The sequence below is a fragment of the Meles meles genome, chromosome 20 (genome assembly GCF_922984935.1).
Source record: "Meles meles chromosome 20, mMelMel3.1 paternal haplotype, whole genome shotgun sequence".
Classification (NCBI taxonomy): Eukaryota; Metazoa; Chordata; class Mammalia; order Carnivora; family Mustelidae; genus Meles; species Meles meles.
Window position 1 is genome coordinate 6,245,092 of NC_060085.1, and position 25,708 is coordinate 6,270,799.

The 25,708-nt window shown below is 52.0% G+C and overlaps 1 protein-coding gene across 1 annotated transcript in view; it reads right to left on the bottom strand.

Annotated features, from left to right (window-relative positions):
* Positions 1 to 25,708, bottom strand: part of MUC16 (mucin 16, cell surface associated) — a 112,945-nt gene that overhangs the window by 85,681 nt on the left and 1,556 nt on the right. The window contains exons 3-9 of the mRNA XM_045991473.1: positions 24,826 to 25,149; positions 23,837 to 23,905; positions 14,635 to 17,208; positions 11,770 to 11,874; positions 5,060 to 6,819; positions 3,163 to 4,921; positions 1,309 to 2,778 (exon numbers count right to left, since the gene is read on the bottom strand). Of these exons, the coding sequence (XP_045847429.1) occupies positions 1,309 to 2,778; positions 3,163 to 4,921; positions 5,060 to 6,819; positions 11,770 to 11,874; positions 14,635 to 17,208; positions 23,837 to 23,905; positions 24,826 to 25,149 (8,061 nt within the window). The remainder of the gene's footprint in view (positions 1 to 1,308; positions 2,779 to 3,162; positions 4,922 to 5,059; positions 6,820 to 11,769; positions 11,875 to 14,634; positions 17,209 to 23,836; positions 23,906 to 24,825; positions 25,150 to 25,708) is intronic.

The following is a 25,708-nucleotide window of genomic DNA, read 5'->3' on the forward strand; positions in this document are numbered from 1 at the left end:
CCCTGCGTGAAGAGGTGACAATTGAAGTGGTGCCTTTGGGTGTTTCTGAGCCTGCTGGGGCAGAGGACTGAGATTCCTGTGTTGACACAAGGGTCCCAATATTGGTCACTGCTGTGTTCCCAGAAAGGTGGAGTCTCTCTGCAGGGGTAGACACTTCTGAGATTACCTGAGTGTCACCCGGTGTGCTGCTCAAACCTGAAGGTAGACTTGTCATAGTTCTCAAGGTCGTGTTCAATGTGCCAGTGGTCTCCATTGTGCTAGGTGTCCCTGGTGAGGTGGCAGGGACAGGTGTAGTAGGGTCCCTGGCTTGCGATGTGGGGGAATGTAGAGAAGGTGATGTCGTGGCATGGGAGGGCACCAGGGGCAATGGAGATGTGGTGTCTTGGTCAGAGGCAGGGCTTGTCTGGGACACAACCTCAGAACCCGAGAGCACGCTAACGGTCACTACTGAGCTTGTAGAAGCCTGAGTCCCCGCTGAGTGACTCTCGGCCCAGGAGGCCATGGTTGATGCATCCGTGGTACTTGTGTCCTGTGATGTAGTCCCAGGGAGTTCTGTCTCGGGGACCATGGCTATAGCTGTGGACTCGGTCAAGATGGAGGAGGTAGAGAGCCTGTTGTGGATTCCTGTGGAGATGTCTGGTGACATCGTGGACTGAGCAGGGCCAGGGATGGATGTCCTGCTGGAGGAGATGATGTTGGTCCTGGAGGCTTCCATGGTAGCATCAGTGGACGCTAGAGAAGGGACAGTGATTTTCTCCGAGTTCACGACACTGTGCTGGGAGGTGCCAGTATCCCATGGTTCTGGGCCAAGGGATGACATTGAGTGTGTCTCAAACTCTGTGGTTTCAGAAAGGCCGGTCACTGGTGTGGAAATCGAGGTGTCCCCCCTGCGTGAAGAGGTGACAATTGAAGTGGTGCCTTTGGGTGTTTCTGAGCCTGCTGGGGCAGAGGACTGAGATTCCTGTGTCGACGCAAGGGTCCCAATATTGGTCACTGCTGTGTTCCCAGAAAGGTGGAGTCCCTCTGTAGCAGGAGACACTTCTGAAATTACCTGGCTATACCCTGAGGTGCTGCTCACACCTGAAGTTTGACTTGTCACAAGTCCCAAGCTTGTGCTCAACACATCGCTGGTGCCCCGCCTGGAAGGCATGCTTGGTGAAGTGGCAGGGACAGGTGTAGTAGGGTCCCTGGCTTGCGATGTGGGGGAATGTAGAGAAGGTGATGTCGTGGCATGGGAGGGCACCAGGGGCGATGGAGATGTGGTGTCTTGGTCAGAGGCAGGGCTTGTCTGGGACACAACCTCAGAACCCGAGAGCACACTAACGGTCACTACTGAGCTTGTAGAAACCTGAGTCCCCGCTGAGTGACTCTCGGCCCAGGAGGCCGTGGCTGATCCATCCGTGGTACTTGTGTCCTGTGATGTAGCCCCGGGGAGAGCTGTTTCGGGGACCATGGCTATAGCTGTGGACTCGGTCAAGATGGAGGAGGTAGAGAGCCTGTTGTGGATTCCTGTGGAGATGTCTGGTGACATTGTGGACTGAGCAGAGCCAGGGATAGATGTCCTGCTGGAGGAGATGATGTTGGTCCTGGAGTCCTCTGCAGTAGTATCAGTGGACGCTGGAGAAGGGACACTCATTTTCTCCGAGTCCACGATGGTATGTTGGGACGTGCTGATTTCCCATGGTTCCAGGCGAGGGGACGATGTTGACAGTGTCTCAGACTCCATGGTTTCAGAAAGGCCGGTCACTGGTGTGGAAAACGAGGTGTCCCCACTGAGTGAAGTGGTGACAGTTGTAGCGGTGCCTTTGGGTGTTTCTGAGACTGCTGGGGCAGAGGACTGAGACTCCTGTGTAGATGTGAGGGTCCCAATGTTGGTCACTGCTGTGTTCCCAGAAAGGTGGAATCCCTCTGCAGCGGTAGACACTTCTGAGATTACCTGGGTGTCACCCGGTGTGCTGCTCAAACCTGAAGGTGGACTTGTCATAGTTCCCAAGGTCGTGTTCAATATGCCAGTGGTCTCCATTGTGCTAGGCGTCCCTGGTGAGGTGGCAGGGACAGTTGAAGTAGGGTCCCTGGCTTGCGATGTGGGGGAATGTAGAGAAGGTGATGTCGTGGCATGGGAGGGCACCAGGGGCAATGGAGATGTGGTGTCTTGGTCAGAGGCAGGGCTTGTCTGGGACACAACCTCAGGACCCGTGTGCGTGCTAACGGTCACTACTGAGCTTGTAGAAACCCGAGTCCCCGCTGAGTGACTCTCGGCCCAGGAGGCCGTGGCTGATCCATCCATGGATGTAGCCCCCGGGAGAGCTGTTTCGGGGACCATGGCTATAGCTGTGGACTCGGTCAAGATGGAGGAGGTAGAGAGCCTGTTGTGGATTCCTGTGGAGATGTCTGGTGACATCGTGGACTGAGCAGGGCCAGGGATGGATATCCTGCTGGAGGAGATGATGTTGGTCCTGGAGGCTTCCATGGTAGCATCAGTGGACGCTAGAGAAGGGACAGTGATTTTCTCCGAGTTCACGACACTGTGCTGGGAGGTGCCAGTTTCCCATGGTTCTGGGCCAAGGGATGACATTGAGTGTGTCTCAAACTCTGTGGTTTCAGAAAGGTCGGTCACTGGTGTGGAAATCGAGGTGTCCCCCCTGCGTGAAGAGGTGATAATTGTAGTGGTGCCTTTGGGTGTTTCTGAGCCTGCTGGGGCAGAGGACTGAGATTCCTGTGTCGACACAAGGGTCCCAATATTGGTCACTACTGTGTTCCCAGAAAGGTGGAGTCCCTCTGTAGTAGGAGACACTTCTGAAATTACCTGGCTATCACCTGAGGTGCTGGTCACACCTGAAGGTTGACTTGTCACAAGTCCTAAGCTTGTGCTCAATGCACCGCTTGTCCCCCAGCTCGCAGGTATGCTTGGTGAAGTGGCAGGGACAGGTGGAGTCGGGTCTCTGGCTTGTGATGTGGGGAAATGTAAGGAAGGTGACGTTGTGGCATGGGAGGGCACCAGGGGGGATGGAGATGTGGTGTCTTGGTCAGAGGCAGGGCTTGTCTGGGACACAACCTCAGAACCCATGTGCACACTAATGGTCACTACTGAGCTTGTAGAAACCTGATTCCCTGCTGAGTGACTCTCGGCCCAGGAGGCTGTGGCTGATGCATCCGTGGTACTTGTGTCCTGTGCTGTAGTCCCAGGGAGATCTGTCTTGGTGACCATGGCTATAGCTGTGGACTCGTTCATGTCTGGGTAGGTAGAGAACGTACTGCTGATCCCCATGTATGATGACATTGTGGATGGAGCAGGGGCAGGGATGGATGTCCTGCTGGAGGAGATGATGTTGGTCCTGGAGGCTTCCATGTTAGCATCAGTGGACGCTAGAGAAGGGACAGTGATTTTCTCTGAGTTCACGACAGTGTGCTGGGAGGTGCCAGTATTCCATGGTTCTGGGTCAAGGGATGACATTGACGGTGTCTCAAACTCTGTGGTTTCAGAAAGGCTGGTCACTGGTGTGGAAAACGAGGTGTCCCCACTGAATGAAGTGGTGACAGTTGTATTGGTGCCTTTGGGTGTTTCTGAGCCTGCTGGGGCAGAGGACTGAGATTCCTGTGTCAACGCGAGGGTCCCAATGTTGGTCACTGCTGTGTTCCCAGAAAGGTGGAATCCCTCTGCAGCGGTAGACACTTCTGAGATTACCTGGGTGTCACCCGGTGTGCTGCTCAAACCTGAAGGTGGACTTGTCACAGTTCTCAAGGTCGTGTTCAATATGCCAGTGGTCTCCATTGTGCTAGGTGTCCCTGGTGAGGTGGCAGGGACAGGTGAAGTAGGGTCCCTGGCTTGTGATGTGGGGGAATGTAGAGAAGGTGATGTCGTGGCATGGGAGGGCACCAGGGGCGATGGAGATGTGGTGTCTTGGTCAGAGGCAGGGCTTGTCTGGGACACAACCTCAGAACCCGTGTCCACGCTAATGGTCTCTACTGAGCTTATAGAAACCTGAGTCCCCGCTGAGTGACTCGCGGCCCAGGAGGCCGTGGTTGATGCACCCGTATGACTTGTGCCCCATGATGTAGCCCTTGGGAGAGCTGTTTCGGTGACCATGGCTATAGCTGTGGACTCGGTCAAGATGGAGGAGGTAGAGAGCCTGTTGTGGATTCCTGTGGAGATGTCTGGTGACACTGTGGACTGAGCAGGGCCAGGGATCGATGTCCTGCTGGAGGAGATGAAATGGGTCCTAGAGTCCTCTGCAGTAGGATCAGCAGATGCTGGAGAAGGGACACCCATTTTCTCCAAGTCCACGATGGTATGCTGGGACGTGCTGGTTTCCCATGGTTCCAGGCTAGGGGATGATGTTGACAGTGTCTCAGACTCCGTGGTTTCAGAAAGGCCGGTCACTGGTGTGGAAAGCGAGGTGTCCCCACTGAGTGAAGTGGTGACAGTTGTAGTGGTGCCTTTGGGTTTCTCTGATCCCGCTGGGTCAGAGGACTGGGTCTCCTGTGTAGATGTGATGGTCTCCAAGCTGGTCACTGCTGTGTTCCTGGAAACGTGGAGCCCCTGTGTAGCAGTTGATGCTTCTGAAATTACCTGGAAGTCACCTGAGATGCTGTTCAAACTGGAATGTGGACTTGTCACAGGTCCTACGCTCGTGTTCAACGTGCCAGTTGTCCCCAGTGTGGTAGGTGATGTGGCAGGGACAGGTCGAGAAAGGACCCTGGCTTGTGATGTGGGGGAAATTAGAGTAGGTGACGTCGTGGCATGTGAGGTCACCAGGGGCGAAGGAGATGTGGTATCATGGTCAGAGGAAAGGCTTGTCTGTGACACATCCTCAGAACCTGTGTCCGCGCTACTGGTCACAAGTGAGCGTGTAAAACCCTGAGTCCCGGCCGAGGGAGTCTCGGCCCAGGAGGCTCTGGATGCATCCGTGGTACCTGTGCCCTGTAATATAACCCCAGGGATTAGCGTTTGGGTTTCCCTGGTTATAGCTTTTGTGGTAGGAAACTGGTGAGAACTGTGTTCTCCTTCTTTGCTGATGAGATCTGTCCTCCCTGATAAAGTGACTCTGGAAAGACTTACCATCTTAGTAGGTGTGAACCCACTTTTAATTTCTGCTGTCACGACTGGCAGCTGTGAGGTAGTTGGGCTGACCTTGTTCTCCACAGGAACTTCTTGCATTGTGCCCCCTTGAGGACGTGAGGTAGTGTCTGTGGATGATGACACAGATTTCCCAGTAGCCCAGTCCAGCGTGGGCCGAAAATCCGATGGAGAAATAGGAGGGGAGATTTTGGGGTCAGTCTTTGTACTTGGATGGTCATTGGTCCCACTTGTACTTACATAATGAGGATATGAGGGGCTCATCCTCTCGATCCCAGAAGTGGTTGAGATCGGCATAGATGGTGTTGTGTCTGAAGGACGCCATGTTCTCATATTTGTGGACTTTGTGTCTTCAGCTGAAGCACGAGGAGATGGAATGGCTAGGCTGGTTCCAAGGATGGTCCCAAGGCCATGGGAAGTAGATAAAGAGCCTGATTCAGTGCTAGATGCTAAGGATAACGTGCCCATTGCAGAAGTTGTTTCAGTGGAACCTGTGGCTTCCAACATTGAAGCTGTGTCTGTTACGGCCCAGGAGCTTGACGTTGGGACAGAAGCAGTTGTAGGTGACCAGCTGGAAGGACGCTCTTGGGTAGACATTCTGGTCTCTGTGACCAGGGTGCTCACTCTCCTCTCCGGGTTGGACACGGTAGTCAGGACTGAGTCGTTTCCCATGGTGGTGATGGTGGTGGCGACATCTGGAGTAGGGGCTACGGTGACATCCGTGATGTTTGCTTCTGCAGGAGATGAGGTTTGTGACCGTTGTCCGGTTGTAGAGGCAGCATCACCGGCCACTACACTTGTGATGGCCACCAGCGTCTTAGACCCCATCGAAGGAAATGTGATAGACGGGGAAGAGCTCAGTATTCGTCCCGAGCCATAGGTGAGGCCAGTAGTGGCTTGGCTTTTAAAGGTCACCGATGGTGATGTGGTTCGTTGTCTGGTGGTTAGATGCCACGTGTCTGTGCCCTCTGGAGATGCACCATGAATCGGATCACTCCCAGTTGTCTTCTCCGACCATGTGACAGCAGCTGAATAAGCCTCACCCACAGACATACTTGCCTGTTGTTCAGCTGTTGCAATGGCCACTGCCGAGGAAGCCAGTGTTGTCCCTGTAGAACTGGATCCGGGCAAACCAGTGACATGTAAGTAGGCTGCTGTGTCTGTGATACTCCATGGAGAGGTCCCTGGTGCTTGGGTGCTGTCTGAGGTCCTGGACTTCCTCTCTGGGCTAGGCATTACAGTTGAAACTGACCTTGTTCCCCGGGGGCTGGAGGTGATGACCTCCACAGCGAGGACCCCACCCTTGCTTGTTAGTTCTGTAGGAGATGATGTCACAGAAAGGGCCGCAGGTGGAGGTGAGGTTTCAGGGGTCTCCAATCCTGTGATGGACTCAGACTTGGGCCCCATGAAAGGGGAGGTCGCCGGTGCAGAGGAGCGAGCTTTCTCTCTTGCCATGCTGATGAGGCTGATAGTGGCTGAGCTTTCTGACCTATCAGAAAGGGGGGTGGTAATAGCTGTGTCTGGGTCTGCAGGGGAGGCACTCAGTGCTGGGTCCCACCCAGCTGTCTGCTCTGACCATGGGCTAGTGGATGAATGAGCCTCCCGCTCAGATCCACTGGTCTGTGGTTCAGCCGTCACTGCCTTCTTACTGAAGGCAATGGAAGGAGTGACCATGGTGCTGATGCTTGTCATGGTTTCAAGTTCAGATTTCTCTGTCACCGAGTTTGTGGCTACTTTGGGGGCTACAAATAAACTTGTTGCAGAGTGCTGAAGGCCAGTGGAAGTTGTGCTGGAAGGGAAATTCGTGCCCACTGTGGTCCCCTCTGTGGAGCCAAGCCATGTGGACAAGTCCATTTCAGTTGTTTTAGAAGTCGGGACTGAGCTCACTTGCTGGACAGTCCCTGTGGAAGTTGACTCTGGGTGGGGGAAAGACACTGTTCCTCTTGACTGGCTTGTCCCTTCTGGTGTCCCAGAGTATGTAGTGGCCCGAGCTTCAGCTGGATATGGGGAGTGTGAGGTGTTATTTGTAACTAGAGCTGTTTCTGTAGATGACTCTGCTGGTACCACAGTTCGTGTGGGCAAGCGAAGGAGTCTGGTGCTGCCACTTCCTGTGGTCAGGGATTGAAGGGTGGCCGGTTCCACCATGACGTCTGTGGAGGCAGTCTCTTTTGGAGTCTCCCTAAAGGAAGTTTCCACAGTGGGTCTGGTCTTGTGGCTGCTGCTGGGCTCCCTGGAGCTTCGGTTTATGATATCCTCAGATGTTCCTGGGCTTCTGGTGGACAGGCCTGTGACTGAAACAGCTCTTTAGTTAGGAAGTTTACAAGGAAGTAAAAAAGCGGTTCTTCTTTTGATTCTCCTTCCTTTCTCCTTACAAATCTGCACATATTCTGCTCCTCTGGGGGGCAGGAATCCTATTGTCCATCTTTGTGTCTAATGTTGGGTATATGATTTTGGTCTACTGGCTCACAGAGCTCCCTCTGGCATCCTGTGTTTCTATATCACTGTGGCCTATATACCATATCTCCTGTCTTAATGGAGGGTAAAGATTCTACCCAGGAATGGGGGAAAACTCTTTCACCTTTCGCTCTGCTTCTCCTCCTTGGTCCAGCCTTCAATCATTCTATTTTAGTCTAATATCTGCCTTTATCCCCCAGACTTCAAAATTATGATTCTAATTAAAAGCTCTGTGGCTTGGTTTTAACAGGTTAAGGGAAGATGTATATCAAGGCACGTTAATTCTTATGTATTTGTATATTCTTTCACCTCTCATCAGGAAAAGGCAGAACATTTTTACCTTCTACCATAGAAGGTAAAATGATTGCCAATGTCAAATTGATATTGAATGTCATTGAATGTCAAAGGACACTGAATGTCAAATGATGCTTTCAGGCATCAGGACAGCTGTATCCATCCTCTTAAGCACCTTAAATGAACACCTTTCATCTGCAGGCCATGTACTGAATATTGTAACAGTGGATAGTATTAGAATCATCTTATAATTATGAATTGTCCCATAGAGTAAACCAATGGCATCTCAAGTGTATCTTTCCCTGTCCATGGCAATCCCTGACTTTAATGATGGTGTCTGAGTGAGGAAAGCCCTTCACAATTGCTCAACTCGTTTGTAGAGACACTGTATCTCTTCCTAAGGCTGAAGAGATTGGCTCTTCAACATACAAATTACTAAGGAGAAGCAATTCATATGAGAAATCAATAAATCTAAGGGCGCCTGGGTGGCTCAGGTGGTTAAGCCTCCAACTCTTGATTTCTGCTCAGGTCACAATCTCACGGTCCTGGGATGGAGCCCTGCATCAGGCTCTGTGCTCAGTGGGGAGCCTGCTTGAGGATTCTCTCCCTCTATCTCTCTCTGCCCTTCCCCCTACACCCTCTGTCTCTAAAACAAAAACATAAAATATTTTTAAAAAGAAAGAAATCAATAAATGCTCCATAAAAAATATTGGTTGATGGAGAGGAGGTGGGTAGGGGGATGGGGCAAGTGGGTGATGGGCATTGAGGAGGGCATACAACTTTTGTATCAACATGGATGGGACTGGAGGAGATTATGCTGAGTGAGATAAGTTAAGCAGAGAGAGTCAATTATCATATGGTTTCACTTACTTGTGGAGCATAGGGAATAACATCGAGGACACTGGGAGAAGAATAGAAGGGAGTTGGGGGAAAATCAGAGGGGGAGATGAATGATGAGAGACTGTGGACTCTGAGAAACAAACTGAGGGTCTTGGAGGGGACGGGGTGGAGGGATGGGTGAGCCTGGTGGTGGATATTATGGAGGGCATGGATTGCATGGAGCACTGGGTGTGGTGCATAAACACTGAATCTTGGAACACTGAAAAAGTAAAATAAAATAAAATTAAAAAAAATAATGAGCACTGGGTGTCATACGCAATGGACGAATCATTGAACTCTACATCTGACACTGATGAAACACTACATATTAATTAATTGAATTTAAATTATATAAGTCAAAATTAAAAAAATATATATTATCAATAGCCTCTGGATACCACAGCAGAAAGTTCTGATTCTGTACCAGCGCATAGGATTCAGATAATCAATTATTTTACTCCAGAGACCAGTGGTAAGCTTAGTTCCCAAAAATGATCATACACACCCAGGCCGATGATCGTCACCAGAGATGTAGAGTCACCCGGTGACCATGTGGTGCCTCCATTTGTTCCCTCACTCAGCTCCCCAGTGGGGGTTGTCACAGAGTCCTGAGTCCCTGAAGGATAAGAGGATTGAGGTGTCAGCCTAGCATTCCCTCAAATGTCTATACACAAGAAATGCTTTTCCTGTCTTCCTTCACAGCAGTGCTCAGGGACCAGGAGGAATCTTCTGGAAAGCCATTGCCTGGGGAAGCTGTGGTTTTCTGGGATTGAATGTTTATGGTTGATGTGGATAGTGTCAGTCCTGAGGCAGGTGGAGGAGAATTAGGGGTTCTGGATCTCTCTGCTTTGGAGGAAACAGAAGAAACAGGTTGAACTTAGGGCAGGCACCAGGGAGGACAGAGATTTGGTCTGTTCTCCAGAAGAAGGTTTGCCTATGAAGGATCCTCTAATTCTCTGTAGAACTGGTCATCTCAGAGAGTGAAAAACCCTGAGTCTCAGCAGAGGGGACCCTTCCCAGGAGGCTGCAGTTGTGGTATTCAGAGTAAGAGAGCTATTTGCTATAGTCCTAGATGGACTTGTTGGTGTGTTGAAGGTCATGTGTAAAGAATCTGCCATGGGAGGGGAGATAGAATGATTGATGTTGGTTCTGCCAGGGAATGTCACTATTACCCACTGACTGAGTAAATCTGGGCTAGGGACTCTGTCACAGGAAGTGAACTCAGCCCCAGTGATTTCAGTAGTAGTATCACAGAACATTTGGGAGAAGACCATGCTGAGTCTGTGCTCATGCAGGAATCCTGAGAAGTACTTGTCTCCCTCCATCCAAGAGATTGTGAGGAACCAGATTCTGCCCTAGTCCTTGCAGACTTAGGAAGAATGGAGGCTGAAATGTAAAGGCTGGTGGTCTCCACAGTGAAGGCTGTAATCATTGGTGGCGTGACCTTGTGGGATTCTGAGTGGGTAGGAGCAGAAGAACGTGGTCATCTCCAGAAGTGGCCACCACCACATGTGTGAAAGCATGAGTTCCCTCTGTGTCTGCGGTGGTCTCAGAAGCAGCTGCTATCTCCACTGAGGTACTGATCCAAGCTGGAGAACTGTTCCCAGCTTCTGCGCTCTCAGGTGAGTGAGTGACCCAACAGTTGGCCAAGAGTCCCTACCCCATCATCTCAGTGGTCACTGGTACCTCACTACTGAAAACGGGTGACATTTTCATCTCTAGGAAAGGAACCTTCAAGCTGTCCCTTGGAACTTGTCCTCAGAGTCTAATTTCCTTCAGGAGTCACTGCTACTGGGAACTTGTGCCCTGACATTGTAAATGCCACCGTGAGAGTTGAGGGACAACTCTGCTTGCCCTCCATGCTGGTAAGGACTCATGTTCCTGTGATGGCCATTCCTGTGTTCCTGACCATTCCAAGGATGCTTGACCCCATCTGTCCTGGACTCTGGAGAGAAGGCCTGTATTGAGATGGACAGGCTGGTTTCAGGCTCCAGAATAAGTTTCCGGGAACTTGTGTCTCTCTGAGCAGTTGACCTGGACATAGGTGCTGATGATGGCTATTCACTAGTTGTCAAGATCAAGGTAGATGCAGGGTCAGGCAGAGAATCAAGAAAGGGATCCTTTACATAAGGCGGTGTGCTTGGCTTCTCAGAAGTAACGGAAATGTATGATGTTGTCAGTCTCATCTACTCCTGAAGTCTCAGCACACACGGTGGTCATCTGCTAGCCTTCAGGAGAAGCTGTGACATGACAGAGTGTAGTCGTTCCCTCAGCCCTCTGTTACTAAAAAGTGTCCTCATGTGTTAGGAAGTGTTAGTGATTGTGGTGAGGTTTCCCATGATTATTAGATTAATCCCTTTTGAATTTGTCTTGAGAGAACATTTAACAGGTCCCATTTCTGACCATGTGGGGGAGAGTCTGTCCCTCCTTTCCTACAGATACTGCTCCTTTCCCATATCTGGTCTTATTTACTCCACCCATGGTCCCTGTTTCCTCATCTAAACCCCTTAACCACTGAATATTACTTCTAAAGAATTAGGCCATAATTCCGTATCCATCCTCTCTTATTATTTCCCATTTTGGGAAGTCCTGTATGGCCTTTAAAGAGAAGCTAAGTGCAGGGAAAATTAGATTATAAAACATGTCAGTGTCCAAACCTCTGTCACTTCTTCCTGACAAGAGAGAACCATTTCCTTTTCAGATGAACCTCTGGGACACAGAGCTGACTTGCTCATGGCGTCATATCTTCCAAGATGGTGGCTTTTTCCCATGTAAGGGTCATTCCAGGAGCCATCAACCATCCGTGATCAATTCTTATCATGATAGTTTTGGACTTCTTTCAGTAAATCAATACACTACTGAACACGTCCTGAACACAGAATGATCTCTTATGTTCCTGGAGATAATTAAGATCCATATTGAAGAAATATGGCCAAAAGACCTACATTCTTAGGAGAAATCCAGGTGGTACCTCTCAGACTAGTTCTAGCAAAACACAGTTTACCAGAGAAGAGAAAACATGTTTCCTAGAAAGATAAAGTTAAGTAGCAGCTATCATATCATACCTGCAGGGTCATCCACGGTCATGGGTGTTGAAAGATCACTGTTCAGCCATGAGGAACTTTCATACGTGGGGAAGTTAGTAATGGACTCCACAGTCCCATCAGTGCCTACAGGAGAGACAGGTGGGTTGGATGGATATTGGTCAGTTTAGAAGGAATGCACTTGAGAAAAACCAGCATGTGAACATGTTGGAAACAAAGATTATTTACAAGGAGGTGTTGCTCAAAGAGTAGAGACAGGAGAACATAGGTTTGGGGTGATCAGAATGGCAACTCTGCCCAAAAGTTCTGCCATGAACAAGCACCATGGAGTAAGATATTGACAGGCAGTAACTGGTTCTCCTCTGTCTTTAGTTCCAGCATCAACAGAATCCACAGAAAGTCTGGAGGTCATGGGCATCAAAGTGCTGGTCTATTCTATAAAGAATGGGCTGGTCAAAGAGGTATATGAGTGAGGCAGATGGCTGCCCAGGTGACTTCAGCTTAGGTATTCTAATAGGACATAGTGGAGGGCATGTACTAGATAGTCAGGAAAGATTCCCCTCAGATTCCTGATGGGAAGCGGGTTGTTATATAGATAATGACAACTAAGATGATGTCATCAGTCATCTCAGGGAGAAGACACAGACACAGAAGCCACATAGTTCAATTCCCACCACTCGTACCAAGAAGGAACACCCTTCAGGGATGCATAGGAAAGGTTAGTCACAATGGGCTGATTCTCATCTGGGTGAGAACAGGTGACCCCAAGAAGAAGTTTCAAAACCCAAACACAGAAACGTGGTATTCTACCATATTATGTAGCAATTCCACTACTCGGTATTTGCTCCAAAGCACGAAAAGGACTCAAATAGACATTTGTACACAAATGCTCATAGTAGCACGATTGGTGATAGATGAAAGGTAGAGCCAACCCAGATGCCCATCGTGTATGAATAAACAAAAGGTGATGTATAACCACAACGGGATATTAGTCAGCCTTACAAAGGGAGTGAACTCTGACACCTGCTACAGCATGGGTGAACCTTGAAAGCATGATGCTGAGTGAAAGGAGCCAGACATGAAAGGGCAAATATTACATGATTCTGCTTGTATGAGGTCCCTAGAATAGTCAAATTCATAGAGACAGAAGCAGAATGGTGATTTCAGAGGCTAGGAGAAGGGGAAAATGAGGAGTTAGTGACTAATGGGAACAGAGTTTCTTCTCAGGAAGATAAAAAAGTTCTGGAGACGGATGGTGGGGACAGTTGTACACAGTGTGTGTGCTTAATGCCACTGAACTATACATTCTACCTCCATGAAAAAGAAGTTTTATAAAAGATGTGATACTCATGGGGCACCTGGGTGGTGTGCTCAGTTTAGCGCCCGATTCTTGGTTTCAGCTCAGGTCATGATCTCAGGGTCGTGAGATCAAGCCCTGTGTCAGGTTCTACAATGACTGCACAGTCTTCTCGTCCCTCTTCCTCCCCCTCGTCCCCCCCCCCACTGGTGCCCCCCCCAATAAATACATATTTTTTAAAAAATGTGATATGCATCAGGAATGGCTACAAAGCGAATTACAGAGGAGCAATCCCACAGTCTGGGTCTATGCAGGGAAGTTCTACAGTGAACCAGAAAACCGGATACAGATATAGACCAGACATTTCGCTGCAGCCAGAATCCTGAAGCAATGCAAGTAAAATCCGCTGTCAGAAAAGGGGGAGGGATTTCTTACCATCTTCACCGACCAACCAAGGAAAACAAACCCATTTCCAAGAAGGTAGAGAGGCAGCCGGTCCTTACTCATAAATGGGACAAGCTGTCAGGATCAGGAACAGGTGCTTCCTGACCCAGAAGTCTCACCTCTGTGGAGTGGGGCCCCTGACGGTACAGAGGCAGATGCCCAGGGGGGCTCTGGCTCAGCTTCAGAAGAGGTTAAGAGTCCTGATGAGGTTCTGGCCAGGTCAGCCTCCACTCCCAGGCTGCTGTGCTCTAGCCCTGGGTTTCTAGTCTTGGCAGAGGGGTGGCTGGTCTGTGCCAGAATGTTGGTAGATGCTGAGGAAGAGATCCAAGTTGAGTCCATGGGGTCTAAGGGAGAGGCCTGGGTCACTGCTGTGGGGGACAGATCAGAAGAATCAGGGCTGTTGCTGACGGGGAGGGATGTGTAAGAGGAACTGATCCCCCATCCAGAGGATGAGTTGGACTGTGACACGGTAGAACTTGTCCCCTCGTCCTCCCCAGTAGCCACAGAAGATGTGGCCCCTGGGGGAGACAAGGAAGATCTTGTGCCCTGCAGTACAGAGACCAAGGAGGAAGCAGTTTCCCCCGTTGTGGGGGAAATGCCCAGTGTAGCGGTCACTTCGGGGGACACAGCAGAGGCTGAAGAAGAGGATCCTGGCTCCAATCTGCTTATGGTCACTGGAGATTCTGACCAGGTGCCGCTTTGCCTTTGAGGAGTGCTTGGAATTAAAGACAGAGATGAATTCCCTTTGACAGCTAAACCTGTTCCCAGTTCGACTGTGGCTTTTCCGTGATCAGACGTCCGAGTCACCCCTCTGCTGGTTTCCGCAGAGTGGGCAGTGAGATGCTGAGCCTCTGTAGACCACCGTGGGGGGGAGCTTGTCTCAGCTCGAGACACGGAGCTGACAGGTCTTGCTGCTTCTGAAGCTGTGAATCCCTTCTCGGTTGTCAAAGCGGTGAGTGCCGCTGGGGAGGTGGGCTCTGTTGTTGGAGTGGCGGGGAGGGGTGGCGATGCGCTCTGCCCAGCTTCTGTGCTGGGGGGGCCTGGAGGTCTGGATTCAGACACATTGGTGCTGCCTCTTGTCCCCTGGGCTGTGACACCTCTGGCTGTGATATCAGGGGATGGGTAGATCAGTGAAGTCGGTGCACTTGGTTCTGGGTCCACGGTGAGCTGCTGGGAGGCCGTGTCTGTACCCCCTCCCAGGGGCTGGCCCACAGGGGTCAAATCCTTTTCGGGGAGAGCACTGCTGTCTCCCCCCACACTTGAAAGTTCATAGGAAGGTACAGATGTAGCAAATGTCTCGGATGAACTTGGACTTGAGATGTCAGGGACAGTCGAGGCCGTGTCCTCTGTGGAGCTCGTGCTCAGCCACGTGGCCACGGGGAGAGACGTAGTGAGAGCCCACAGCCAAGAAGTGACTGTGTTCTCTTTACTGGTCATCGGGGTCAAGGACGCACCTGCGGCATCAGAGGTCAGTTCCCAGGTGCTGCTTCTGGAGGTAGGGGAGGCAGTGGCTGCTCCAGACGCTGGTCCTGGGGTTGACTGTGTCCCGAATCCAGGGGACTTTTCTGCCAGATCTGGGCCCTGGGATCCAGTGGAGCGTTCAGCTGTGTCTGTGCTGGTCCGTGCTGTTGTGGCTGGGCTGGTGGGACCAGGTGGCCTTGGGGTTTTGGGGTTTTCAGAGTGAGTCACTGGGCTGGTGGACTCTGTTTTTGCATAGGTGTCCACGGTTCTGAGCTCCTTCACTGGGCGGGAGGAGGTGACCTGAGCTGTTCGTGTCACTCTGGGACCCAGAGGGGTGACGTAGGAGGTACCACGAGGGCTGGTCTTTCCGGGAACGGACATGTCGGGAGGTGATCCGGAAGAGTTAGACGTTTCCTTCGTGTCCATTTTTGCTATTGATACAGCCGTGGTGGTCTTCCCGGAGGCGGAGGTGAGGGGTGAGTCAGAGCCGGTTTCCACCACCGTGCTGGGATGCTCTGAACGGGTGTGCGCTCCAAGGCTGAAGCTGGATGAGTCTGCTGATGCCGGCGGGGGGCTGGATGGAGGGACTGTCTCTTCTTTTGACCCCATGGATGGGGCTGACGTACCCAGGGCAACAGTGGGGCTCTTCCCCGTATTGGTCCTGGCTGGGGTCTTCCTAGGTGAGGAGGACATGGATGTCTCAGATGGGGATGGGGTTCCAGGGAGAAGCTGGGTAGTTCCCAACTTTCGGTCACCGCCATCTCCCCTCACGGGCTGCACCCCGCTGGATGCTGGGGCACCAACGGTGGCTGGGCCTCTCGTGTTCTGCGTTGGGAACATGGCCGTTGAAGGTTCCTTCGGAGACATTCCTCCCATGGAGCCGGTGTTTAGGACACTCGATCTTGGAGCCACACCCGTCGCAGCAGGAGGAGTGGCAGCCGCTGGAACGGCACTTAGTGCTGAAGGGGACTTTGTCTCCAAGCTGGGATTAGTCTCCAGCCAGGTGTTGTCGCGAGGGGCAGTGGGATAATGAAGTGTGCCCGTGTGGGTCTGTGACCTCGCTGCCACGGAGGTAAAGGGGGAGGTCCGAGATGACGGAGACGTTGTAGGAAACTCAGGGCCCACTGAGTCTGTGTGGGTCTCCAAGGCAGAGGAGGGCGATGGAGAAAGGAACGGTTTCACTCTGGAGATGCTGTTGATGCTGAGGGCTGTGGGGCCACCTGACAGTTCCAAAGCCAGAGTCCTGGCTGTGTCTGGGGCTCCCGGGGAGGTGCTGAGGGCGGGCAGCATCCCCGTGGTCCCTTCCCCAGAGGGAGAGGGACGGGCCAGGGCAGAGGTCGGACTTGGGATGTTTCCAGCACTTGCTGTATTTCTTGGTGTCATGAGGAAAGGGGTCCCTGTGATCAGGGGAGTGGTAAGTCTCTGCATTGAGAATTTGCTGGAGCCTGACCCTTGATCACGCAGATCTGAAGCAGGTGACAGGAGAGGCACATGGGAGGTCAGCGTAGTGTCTCGCTCAGAACCAGGCTCAGGGGAGGCCAAGGGACGTCCAGTGTGGGACAGACTCAGTCTTGGGCTCGCAGGCTCCCTGGAGTCTGGGGTCTCCCTAGATGAGGTCTCGGGGTAGGTAGGAGAAAGCATCTCACGTGATGAGTGTGTCCCTCCTGGAGTGTGTGAACTAGCGTCTGTCCCCGTCTCAGCTGCCGAGGTGACGGGGGCACTTTTCACTGTCACACCTGTGTGTATCTCAGAGGAGGCTGGGCTTTCTGGGGAGGGGCTGGTCCTGGCAAAGCTGCTCGCCGCACTGCTGCTTCCTGTCACTGTGACGCCAGTGGGGACAGTCCGCCGATGGGTGACGGGGCCATGTCTCGCTTCCGTGGTTTCTCCGGGTGAAGTTCCTTTGGGGGGGCTGCTCTTCAGAGTGGGGAGCCCAGGGACGTCCACAGCAGGAGAAGGGCTGACAGCGGTTTCCGTGACGTTTGATGCTACTCCACGATTTGTCTCTGTCTGCCGCGTGTGCTGGGCTTCACCGGTGAACCGAACTGAGCCTGCCTGGGTCTGTGCCGTGGCTGTTGGGGTGCCGGGAAGGGGTGCCCTAGGGTGCTCGGAGGCCCCCAGGGCAGCCGTGCTGGTGCTGTGTCCTGGGTGGGGTAAGGACACCTCAACACCAGCTGTCACCCTGCTGTCAGGGCTGGAGGCCGAGGTGACAGTCAGGTTGTTCTCTCCTCCAGGAGCAGAGGTTCTGGTCGTGGTCTCAGCTGGGGAGGTAAAAGACAGGGCACTTTCGTTTGCTGAGGGCACACCTTCAGGAACCTCACATCACAAACGGGCACCTGTGTGCGTCCGTGTGCACTCAGTGTCGCAGGCCCCTGTGGGGATAGGGTAGGAGCACTGGACCCAAGGGGGTAGGGGGCAGGTCTAAGACTCTGAGAGCAGGCTGCTGGCTGCCACTGGGCTTCCTGCCGTTTTGTCTGATGGGCGGTCCGACTGGGATCGCTTTTCTTCTGCCGGACAAACCTACATCTAGAAGACCTGCTGTGTACAGGGAAGTTGGGGGGAAACTGGGCAACCTTTCCGGCTAAGAAACGGATCTGCACAAGAGAAAGGACAGGGCAACCACAGGGATCTTCCTAAAGTAAAAACCTGACTGTATCAGTTCCCTCCTTCAAACCTCATCCGTTAGTGTATCGTGTCCCTAATGACGCATCTTGCCTCTCCCTCCTCCACCGCTCTCAACCCAGTCTGACCCCCCACCACCCCAAGGAAGATTGGGTAAAGGTGCCACCTTCTGGGGGTTTTACAACAAGTTGTGCTCTGCTGCCACCTAGTGGCAGAGGCCAGGGATGCCGCCGCGAGCCCCCAAGGCTTACGCCAGCCCGCCCTGCAGAGAATAGTGAATGACAAAGGTCGAGAAGGCTGAGGTCCACTGGCCCCACCTGTGCCTCCCACAACATCCTTCCCATCGCCTTCGGTAGTCACAGAGACATTCTTGCACTCCCCCAGCCAAACAAATCATACTTCTGCACTCCTCTCTCCCTTCTGTCCATACTTAACACTCTCGTCTTTCACAAATTAATATCTACTCATCACTCAAGATTCGCTTCAAGCTGGTATATTCCTTTGTCCTTACTGGATTTCCTACGTGTTCTACAATGTGCACACATTCCTTCCACTGGAATTTGCAGGAATTTCTGAGAAGGAAAATAAATATTGATGTGCGACACAGAAGTAAAAGAAAAACAATAAATTTCCTTACAGCTTATAAGTCAATCAGAGAAAGACCAAGACAAATACCATATGATTTCATGCATACGTGGAATTTAAGAAACAAAACAGATGAACATAGAGGAAGGGAAAGAAAAATAAAATAAGATGAAAACAGAGAGAGGCAAACCATAACAGCCTCTTAACTCTAGGAAACACTGAGGGTCGCTGGAGGGGAGGTGGGGGGGGATGGGGGTCCCTGGGGGAGGGGCATGAAGGAGGACACGTGATGTGATGAGCTCTGGGTGTTATGCAACTGGCGAGTCACTAAATTCTATCTCTGAAATAGTACTATACTGTTAATTAAATTGAATTTAAATTAAAAGTTAAAAAAATTAAAAAGGTATTGTGATAATTTTTTTAAAAAGGTCACTATTCAATATAATTATGTCCTTTAGGGGTCGTATACTCCTGTGCAAACTAGGATTAAGGTTCTGTTTTGGGGCAAACTCCTGGAGTTTCTACTTTATAACTGTATTGTGAAAGATACATGTCGGTAATTCAACTTTTGATTTTTCTTAGTTCATTTAAAAATCATTTTAGTGTCTTAGGGAATGTTTTCATTAGTCTGCTTTTTGTTGTTGTCGATTAGTATATTACTTTATTTTTTTAAATGGTGACTGAGTTCGATTATCTTTATCGTTAACTTTGTTAGAGAGGAGCTGTAAACATTAAATATGGACACAAATGTAAACATTTTTGAAAGTTTTTCTTTACTACTTACAGCCCCTTGACAAGTCCTTGAAACAGGCGAGTGACCTTCCTCTAGGATCCCAGCTGCCTCCGTGTTAATACTTGGCTACGGGCAAAAGGCAGTCTTAGCCTAACATTAGCCCGACCTCCAGGACCCTGTAAGTCTCCTTGAACATATAAAAGTCCCTTTGGGAACTTCCTCTATCTCTACCCCTTGCCAAGATATATGTTAGCAATCACCTTTCAAGCATACGGCCCACTGATGGACATGTGAAGGATCTCATGACCAAGATTTTACTTAGTCTAGTAAATGACTTCCTCCAAGTCCAGGAAACCTTGGAGACTGACTCTATCCCTGAGCCCCTCCCAACTTGAAAGTGTATAATCAGCCAACCACCACCACCCCTGGGCAGCTCTTTCTGCCCACAAGTCATGTCTCTGTGCTTGAATAAAATCACCTTTTGGCACCGAAGACATCTCTAGAATAATTTCTTTTTCTTTTTTTTTTTTTTAAAGATTTTATTTATTTGTTTGACAGAGAGAGATCACAAGTAGACAGAGAAGCAGGCAGAGAGAGAGAGAGGGTAGCAGGCTCACCGCTGAGCAGAGAGCCCGACGCGGGACTGGATCCCAGGACCCTGAGATCATGACCCGAGCCGAAGGCAGCAGCCTAACCCACTGCGCCATTTCTTGACCATTTGCTCTAAACTCCAACATTTCCACATCAACTATCACTGCTCATTTTTTTTTCTTCCGTAATGTGAATTTTAAAAATACTCAGCTTAATTATCTCCTCCGCTAGAAGGTCTTCTTTGAAGTTGTGATAACAAGCTTTATAATAAGAAATGCATATATTTGGTCTTTGTTCCGGTTTCTGGCAAAGAACTGCTAAAACCCTTGGAAATTTCCCAAGTGAAGAGAGTTAGAAAGGTGGCTTTTGTTATGTTAATGAGGTGGCTATGGGCAAACCACCTAAGGATGGGGGCTTGTAGGAGGGTGGGGAGGACGGATACCAAGGGGTGGGAGAGAGGGTTAGAGGTAGAGTTCAATTACCAGTGGCTGATGATTTAATCATTCCTGTGACATGGAGCCTCCACAGAAACCCAAAAGGACAGGTTGGGAGAGCTTCTGGGTTGGGAGCATGTGGAGATGGGAGTGTGGTGCCCTGCAGAGGGCATGCCAGGTCTGAGCCCTCCCCATGCCTTGCCCTCTGTGTCTCCTCCATCTGGCTGTTCCTGAGTTATACCCTTATATAAGAAACCAGTAACCTGGGGCACCTGGATGGCTCAGTTGGTTCGCCTCAGGTCATGATCTCAGGGTCCTAAGATCAAGTCCCACATCCGGACCCCTTGCTCAGAGGCGTGTCTGCTTCTCCCTCTCCCTTCCCCTGTCTCTCCCACCCTATCCCAACCCCCCCCCCACTTGTGCACTCTCTCTCCTATATAAATAAAATCAAAAGAAAGAAAGAAGGAAGGAAGGAAGGAAGGAAGGAAGGAAGGAAGGAAAGAAAGAAAGAAAGAAAGGAAATCAGTAACCTAGTTTTCTGATTTCTGGGAGCTGTTCTAGCAACCCCCAAGGAGGGGTTGTGGGAACCTCTAATTTATAGTCAGTTACCTAGTCTTGCATTTCGCATCCTGAGCTGGAGGAAGTTGCTGGAAACTCCCATTTGTAGCAGGTTGTTCAGAAGCACAGCTAACAGTCCCGGCTTACAACTGGTATCTGGTATCAGGGGAAGGGGCAGTCTGGTAGGACAGAGCCTTCAACCCAAGGACTCTTGAGGCTACCTCCAGAGAGACAGTGTCAGAATTGAACTGAATTCTCGGACACCCTCCTGGTGTCACATTGGAAACTGGATCCAAGAACCGAAAAGGAGCCCTTCCTGAGTGGGGAGGATCCTTTTGTCTGCTTTCAGCACCAAAGTGTAACTCTTCAGCCTCGCTGCTACTGTATCTCAGTTATGTGGTGACATACTGCAATAGACCAGAAGCTTCTAAAGGTAGAAACTGCCTTTGGAATCTGCATCTCTCCTGCACATCAGTAACTTGCATTCATTTGTTGCACGAATGACTTCAACTCATGAGAGCGCAGCCTGAGCATACGTATCGTAGGAATGGGATGAGAGTACAAATTCCCTGGTCCATTCATACATTAAGTCTCTGCTGTTCACAGAAATCTTGTGCTGAGCTAAAGATGACACCAGCTTCCTTAGACCTCTACAGATAATCTGTCCTGCAGAAAGCAGCCACGTCCATCAGAGGGGGCAGAAGATGATGGAGATAGAGATGATCATGATGAGATCAAAAAATTATTCAAGATCTCTGTGCTGGGCCCTCTCTTTGCATATGTTGCCGCGCTGACTCTCCAGCACCCTGTGAAGTTCTTACTATGGAACGAATGAAATAATATATGCAAACAGTGTTTGACCCATAGAAAGGCACCCAACCATGGCTCCCTGGCATCGTAGGATTCTACCTTCTGAGGACAACCGAATGCACAGGTAATATAAAAAAAGATCATTTTTTTCTCATATCCAAGGTACAGACGGCTCTCTCCAGTACCTGAGTGTTACCAGCTACCCCCCTCCCCCTCTCCATTGAGCTTGGCAGGATGGTCTTTGTAGAGCACAATGGAAGATACCAGGAGCCATGGGACATACATCAGCTCACTCTTTCTCTGAAAAGAGAATTCTTTCTGAGAAGGTTCTGGTACAGAGTCCAAAGCCGAGGTTGCACACTGGCTTTCTGTCCTCCAGCTGGTAAGGACTGAAACCTCAAAACAGAGTCAAGGTCAGGATCGTGAATGCTTGCTAGATCTAGAATGCAAGGAACCTTTAGGACTGAGCAGATCAGGTTACCATCTCATAAGCAATTGAAGAGATGAATGCAGTTTTGGGGAACGGCGCTCAGAGGGGTCTCCATGGCATGTCTCGGGAGCCAGAGACTGGCGTAAATGTTTAAATGTTCCCAGAGACCCTGACAGTGATAAGACCAGTATTCCCGAGAAGACAGAGCCCCCAAGGCGAGAATCCCAGCACAGAGGACAGCAGGCACTGAGCAGTCGTCTTGCAAAAAGGATGCCCCGGGAGAAGCAAGGACAGGATGTCCGGCAGCATCCCTGTCCTTTCCCTGCCAGATGTCAGCAGCCCCTGCCCTCCCAGTTTGACAACCAAAAATCTCTCCGGACACCGCCATTGTCCCCCAGAGGGCAAAAATCACACCTGGTTGAGAACCACTATTTTGGAGACATCTCCTAATTTAATCTAGACTTTGCAACTACTCAATCACACATTTATTCTCATATTACCTAGATAAGACTCGGGAGGCTTAAAGAGGTTACGTCCCTTGTCCAGGAAGTGGCAGAGGTGGGATTTGAACCCAGGCTCTCTGGCCAGGCACCATGGTGGGTACTGTTAGCCGCTCCGCTGTGTTGCATCTTTGTCATCCGAATATAGGGAATGACTTAGACTCCAGGATGAGGAAGACCCATTCAAGGAGCAAGGAGTAAGGAGCTGAGGGCAAGGAGCAGAGGGCAGTGTGAAGAACCCGGATAGGACTCCGGCCTCCAACTCCCTCCTCTTGTCTGCCCTGGTTCACCCAAGGGGACATCTGAGCAACAGGAAACTGGCCTGTGCACATGCCAGGGCTGAAGGCGAGGGCCACGCTGAGACCCATCGCCAGCATTGGCCTCCAGGACAGCGTGCAGATGTGGAGAGAGAACGTGGATGGGCAGCCGGGAGTCAGGGGGTCCGTAGAGGCCACTGGTCCTGGCCTTGACTCTCCCAGCAGGTGGGAAGGGCTCATTCACCTGCTCAAACTGCCCATCTGGGAGCAGCCCTGGGAACGTCAAGTGACAAATTGGACACGTAGAAGCCGAGGGCGGTCCCACATGCCTGGACCCGTCACCTTCCTTTTGTGGGGGGAGGTCACCCAGTAACTGGGAAGAAAGGGGACTGTTTCTGAGGCTCAGGGGAAACACGAACAAATCTTTCCTCTTTTCCAGGAGAGGAGTCCCTGGCACATAAGATGTGCACAATACTAGATGAGCGTCATTAATGTCCTTCGGGATCTTGGAGAGTCTCAGCCCCTGGGGGAAGGAGGGAAACAGCACAGGCTCCAGAACGAGGAAAAATTTGGATGGGGTCCAAGGCAGAGGGACAGATGAATGAGGCATGGATTTCCTCCAGCTCTGGAATTTTTAAAAAAATGACTCCTGGGGGAGATGGAAACTCAGAGAGGTTAAGTGTCCAGCCCAAGAACACACAGCCTGTCAGGGCTAGATTAAGATTTCTTCTCATCTCTGCCCAAGGATTAAGGGAGTCTTTTCCTGCATTTAAGTCAAAAGTCCTGGAGGGTGTCTGGATTGATTCCAGGGGAATCCTGGCCCTGAGAGGTGTCCTAGGTACTATGGAAATGATGGGACCATGCGGAGGGGTGTCAACCCACAGCCCAGGTGACCAGCACTCCTGGGGACACAGCCCGAACAGCACCCTGGCATCGGATTTGGGAGTGAGCCTGGGGGACAAAAGCTGTTAAGCAGCCTCTGTTTGTGGCTGCGTGCTTTGGGGACAGCTCAGGGGGACACGCCCTATTGGATTGGAGGTGGTGGGGTTGCCGGGTACAAACCCGCCCACCATTCAGGTCATTGTGTGGATGTCTTACAATGACATCTAACCACAAAGCTCTTCCCCGGGGCCAGAATGGGGCCTCAGTGACTCAGGGCTGGGGGGCTGGGAAGCCGCCCCCACCTGCTCTGGGAGCTGCAGCCTGGCAGGGCGGCTCCCAGGCAGCCACTGTCCAGGGTCTCATGAACTTCCAGGGTGGGGAAGCCCCTCTCGACTGCCCTTCATGGCCTGGTGGCCTCCGTTTCCCAGCGAAACATTGAGGACAGTCCTTTCTCCTGGAACAAGTACGCGAACAGGTACTTACGTACCTGGCAGAGGGCAGATGTCCCTCTCTACAGGTCCCCCGATGTCTTGCACGCCCAAGAGGTTTGGCTCTTCTGCCCAAGGAAGCAGCGAGAGTAAAGCAATCCAGAGGGCTGGGCAGCCCAGAGGCCACAGGTGGGGAACTGTGGACCTTCTCTCTGTACAGAGAGAGCCTGGTCTCTCCCCACAGTGGGCAAACACACCATGTTGGACCCCTCCCTCTCCCTGAGGCTGGTGGGCTTCCTCGAGGCGATAAAGCTCAAGCTAATCCCCCCCACCAAATGACCAACAGGCACACAAAGTCCCCTGTGGGATCTAAGAACCCACCTCCCCTAAACCTCACAGCCAGCCTTTTGCTTTCCCCCCTGCCCTGCGGATTCCCCTATCACGCAGCCCAAATACGCTCACATCCCACACACCTAACCCAAACACACTCGGCAGCTTCCTGCCTCCCGGCCTCCGTGCACACAGATCTCCCGGCCAGGACGGTCCTTCCCTCTCTTCCGCTGAGCGTGCCCGTAGAAACCCCTGCCAACCCCAATGCCGCCCGCTGCCTGGGCAGACTCCCCGCTGTCAGTGCTCCTGCTCAGCCTCGCAACCCTCATGACTGTGACCGGGCGGCCGCATGCCTGGCCCGCCAGAGCCCTACAGCTTCTGGAAGCCCGGGATGGGCTCATTTCCCACCTGAGTGCTAGGCACCAGGAGCCGAGGCATCAAGGGCAAACAACCCTGTGTGGGGAGGAGAAGGTAGGCACAGGAAGAAACAAACGCCTGGCCGTGTCCATGGCAATCCTGGACACGGTGGTTTTGTGTGACTTGGTCTGGTGTGTGTGTGTGTAGGGGGGGATCCCCTGCCTCATCTGGCCAGCTGTGACCTCGGATTTCGCCAGAAAGCAGAAGACCTCCCAGGTGGCCGTGGGAGCGGGGGAAGCCTGAGGCACCTGTCCCGCCTGCCAGTCTCCTCTCCCGTCGGGCCTCAGCCCACCCCGCTTACCTGGCCCAGAGACGAGGAGGAGGAAGCTCACGGCCAGAGGCAGCAGGTGCCCGCGCAGGTGGCCCGGGTGTCCGGGGCCCTCCCAGCCCATGCTCCTGCCTGGCCTCCTGGGTGTGCGCTCCTCACCCCCTGAAGGAGTCCCAGTGACTGAACCCAGCCTGGCCGCTCCGGGCTCCAGGGAGGGTGGTGAGGACACGCCTTGCCGAGCTTCTCTAGAGAGGCAGGGCCCGCCCCGGGGGAGCGGTGGTTCTCGGCCCGCAAAGGTCAGCTGGCATTTCTCAGTGCCCATGTAGCCAGTGACTAACACCTGCAGACTGACACCCTCTGTTTGGGGGGGGGGGGCAGGAGGGGACAGCCACCCACCAGCCCCGCCTGGCTCCTGGGGCTGCTCCCAAACCACCCCCCCGCCCCCCCACTGTGGGTCCCTCTGGGCTGAAGAGAGGACAGGGACCCAGGGCAGAGACCTGTCCTATTCTCTGAAGGCCCTAACGGGTACCAGACACCTTCCTGCTCAGGGGCCTGGCACCACCAGACTGGAGCTGGGTGGACCCTCCCTGGGGGAGGCACGTCTGGCTCGGGGCGTTTTGGAATGTGTGGGAGTGGACAGGAGACTGCATTCCCACGCAGCAACGGCCCGCTGCCAGGGGAGCCGAGGGCTGGGCCTCTTGTACCTTTCCACCCCATCCCTCAACCCCCCTACCCCCTGCCCTCTCCTGCCTCTGCCCCACATGGTCCCTCAAGCCCAAGCAGAGCCCTTCAGCTGTCCCTGCCCGGGGCCGAGAGGAGCATGAGGGACTGGCAAGGGCCCCAGCAAGGGGATTGGGGATCCTGCCTCCTCCTTGAAAACTCTGTAGTCTCCGCAGGCTTCTACCCCCTGGGCTCA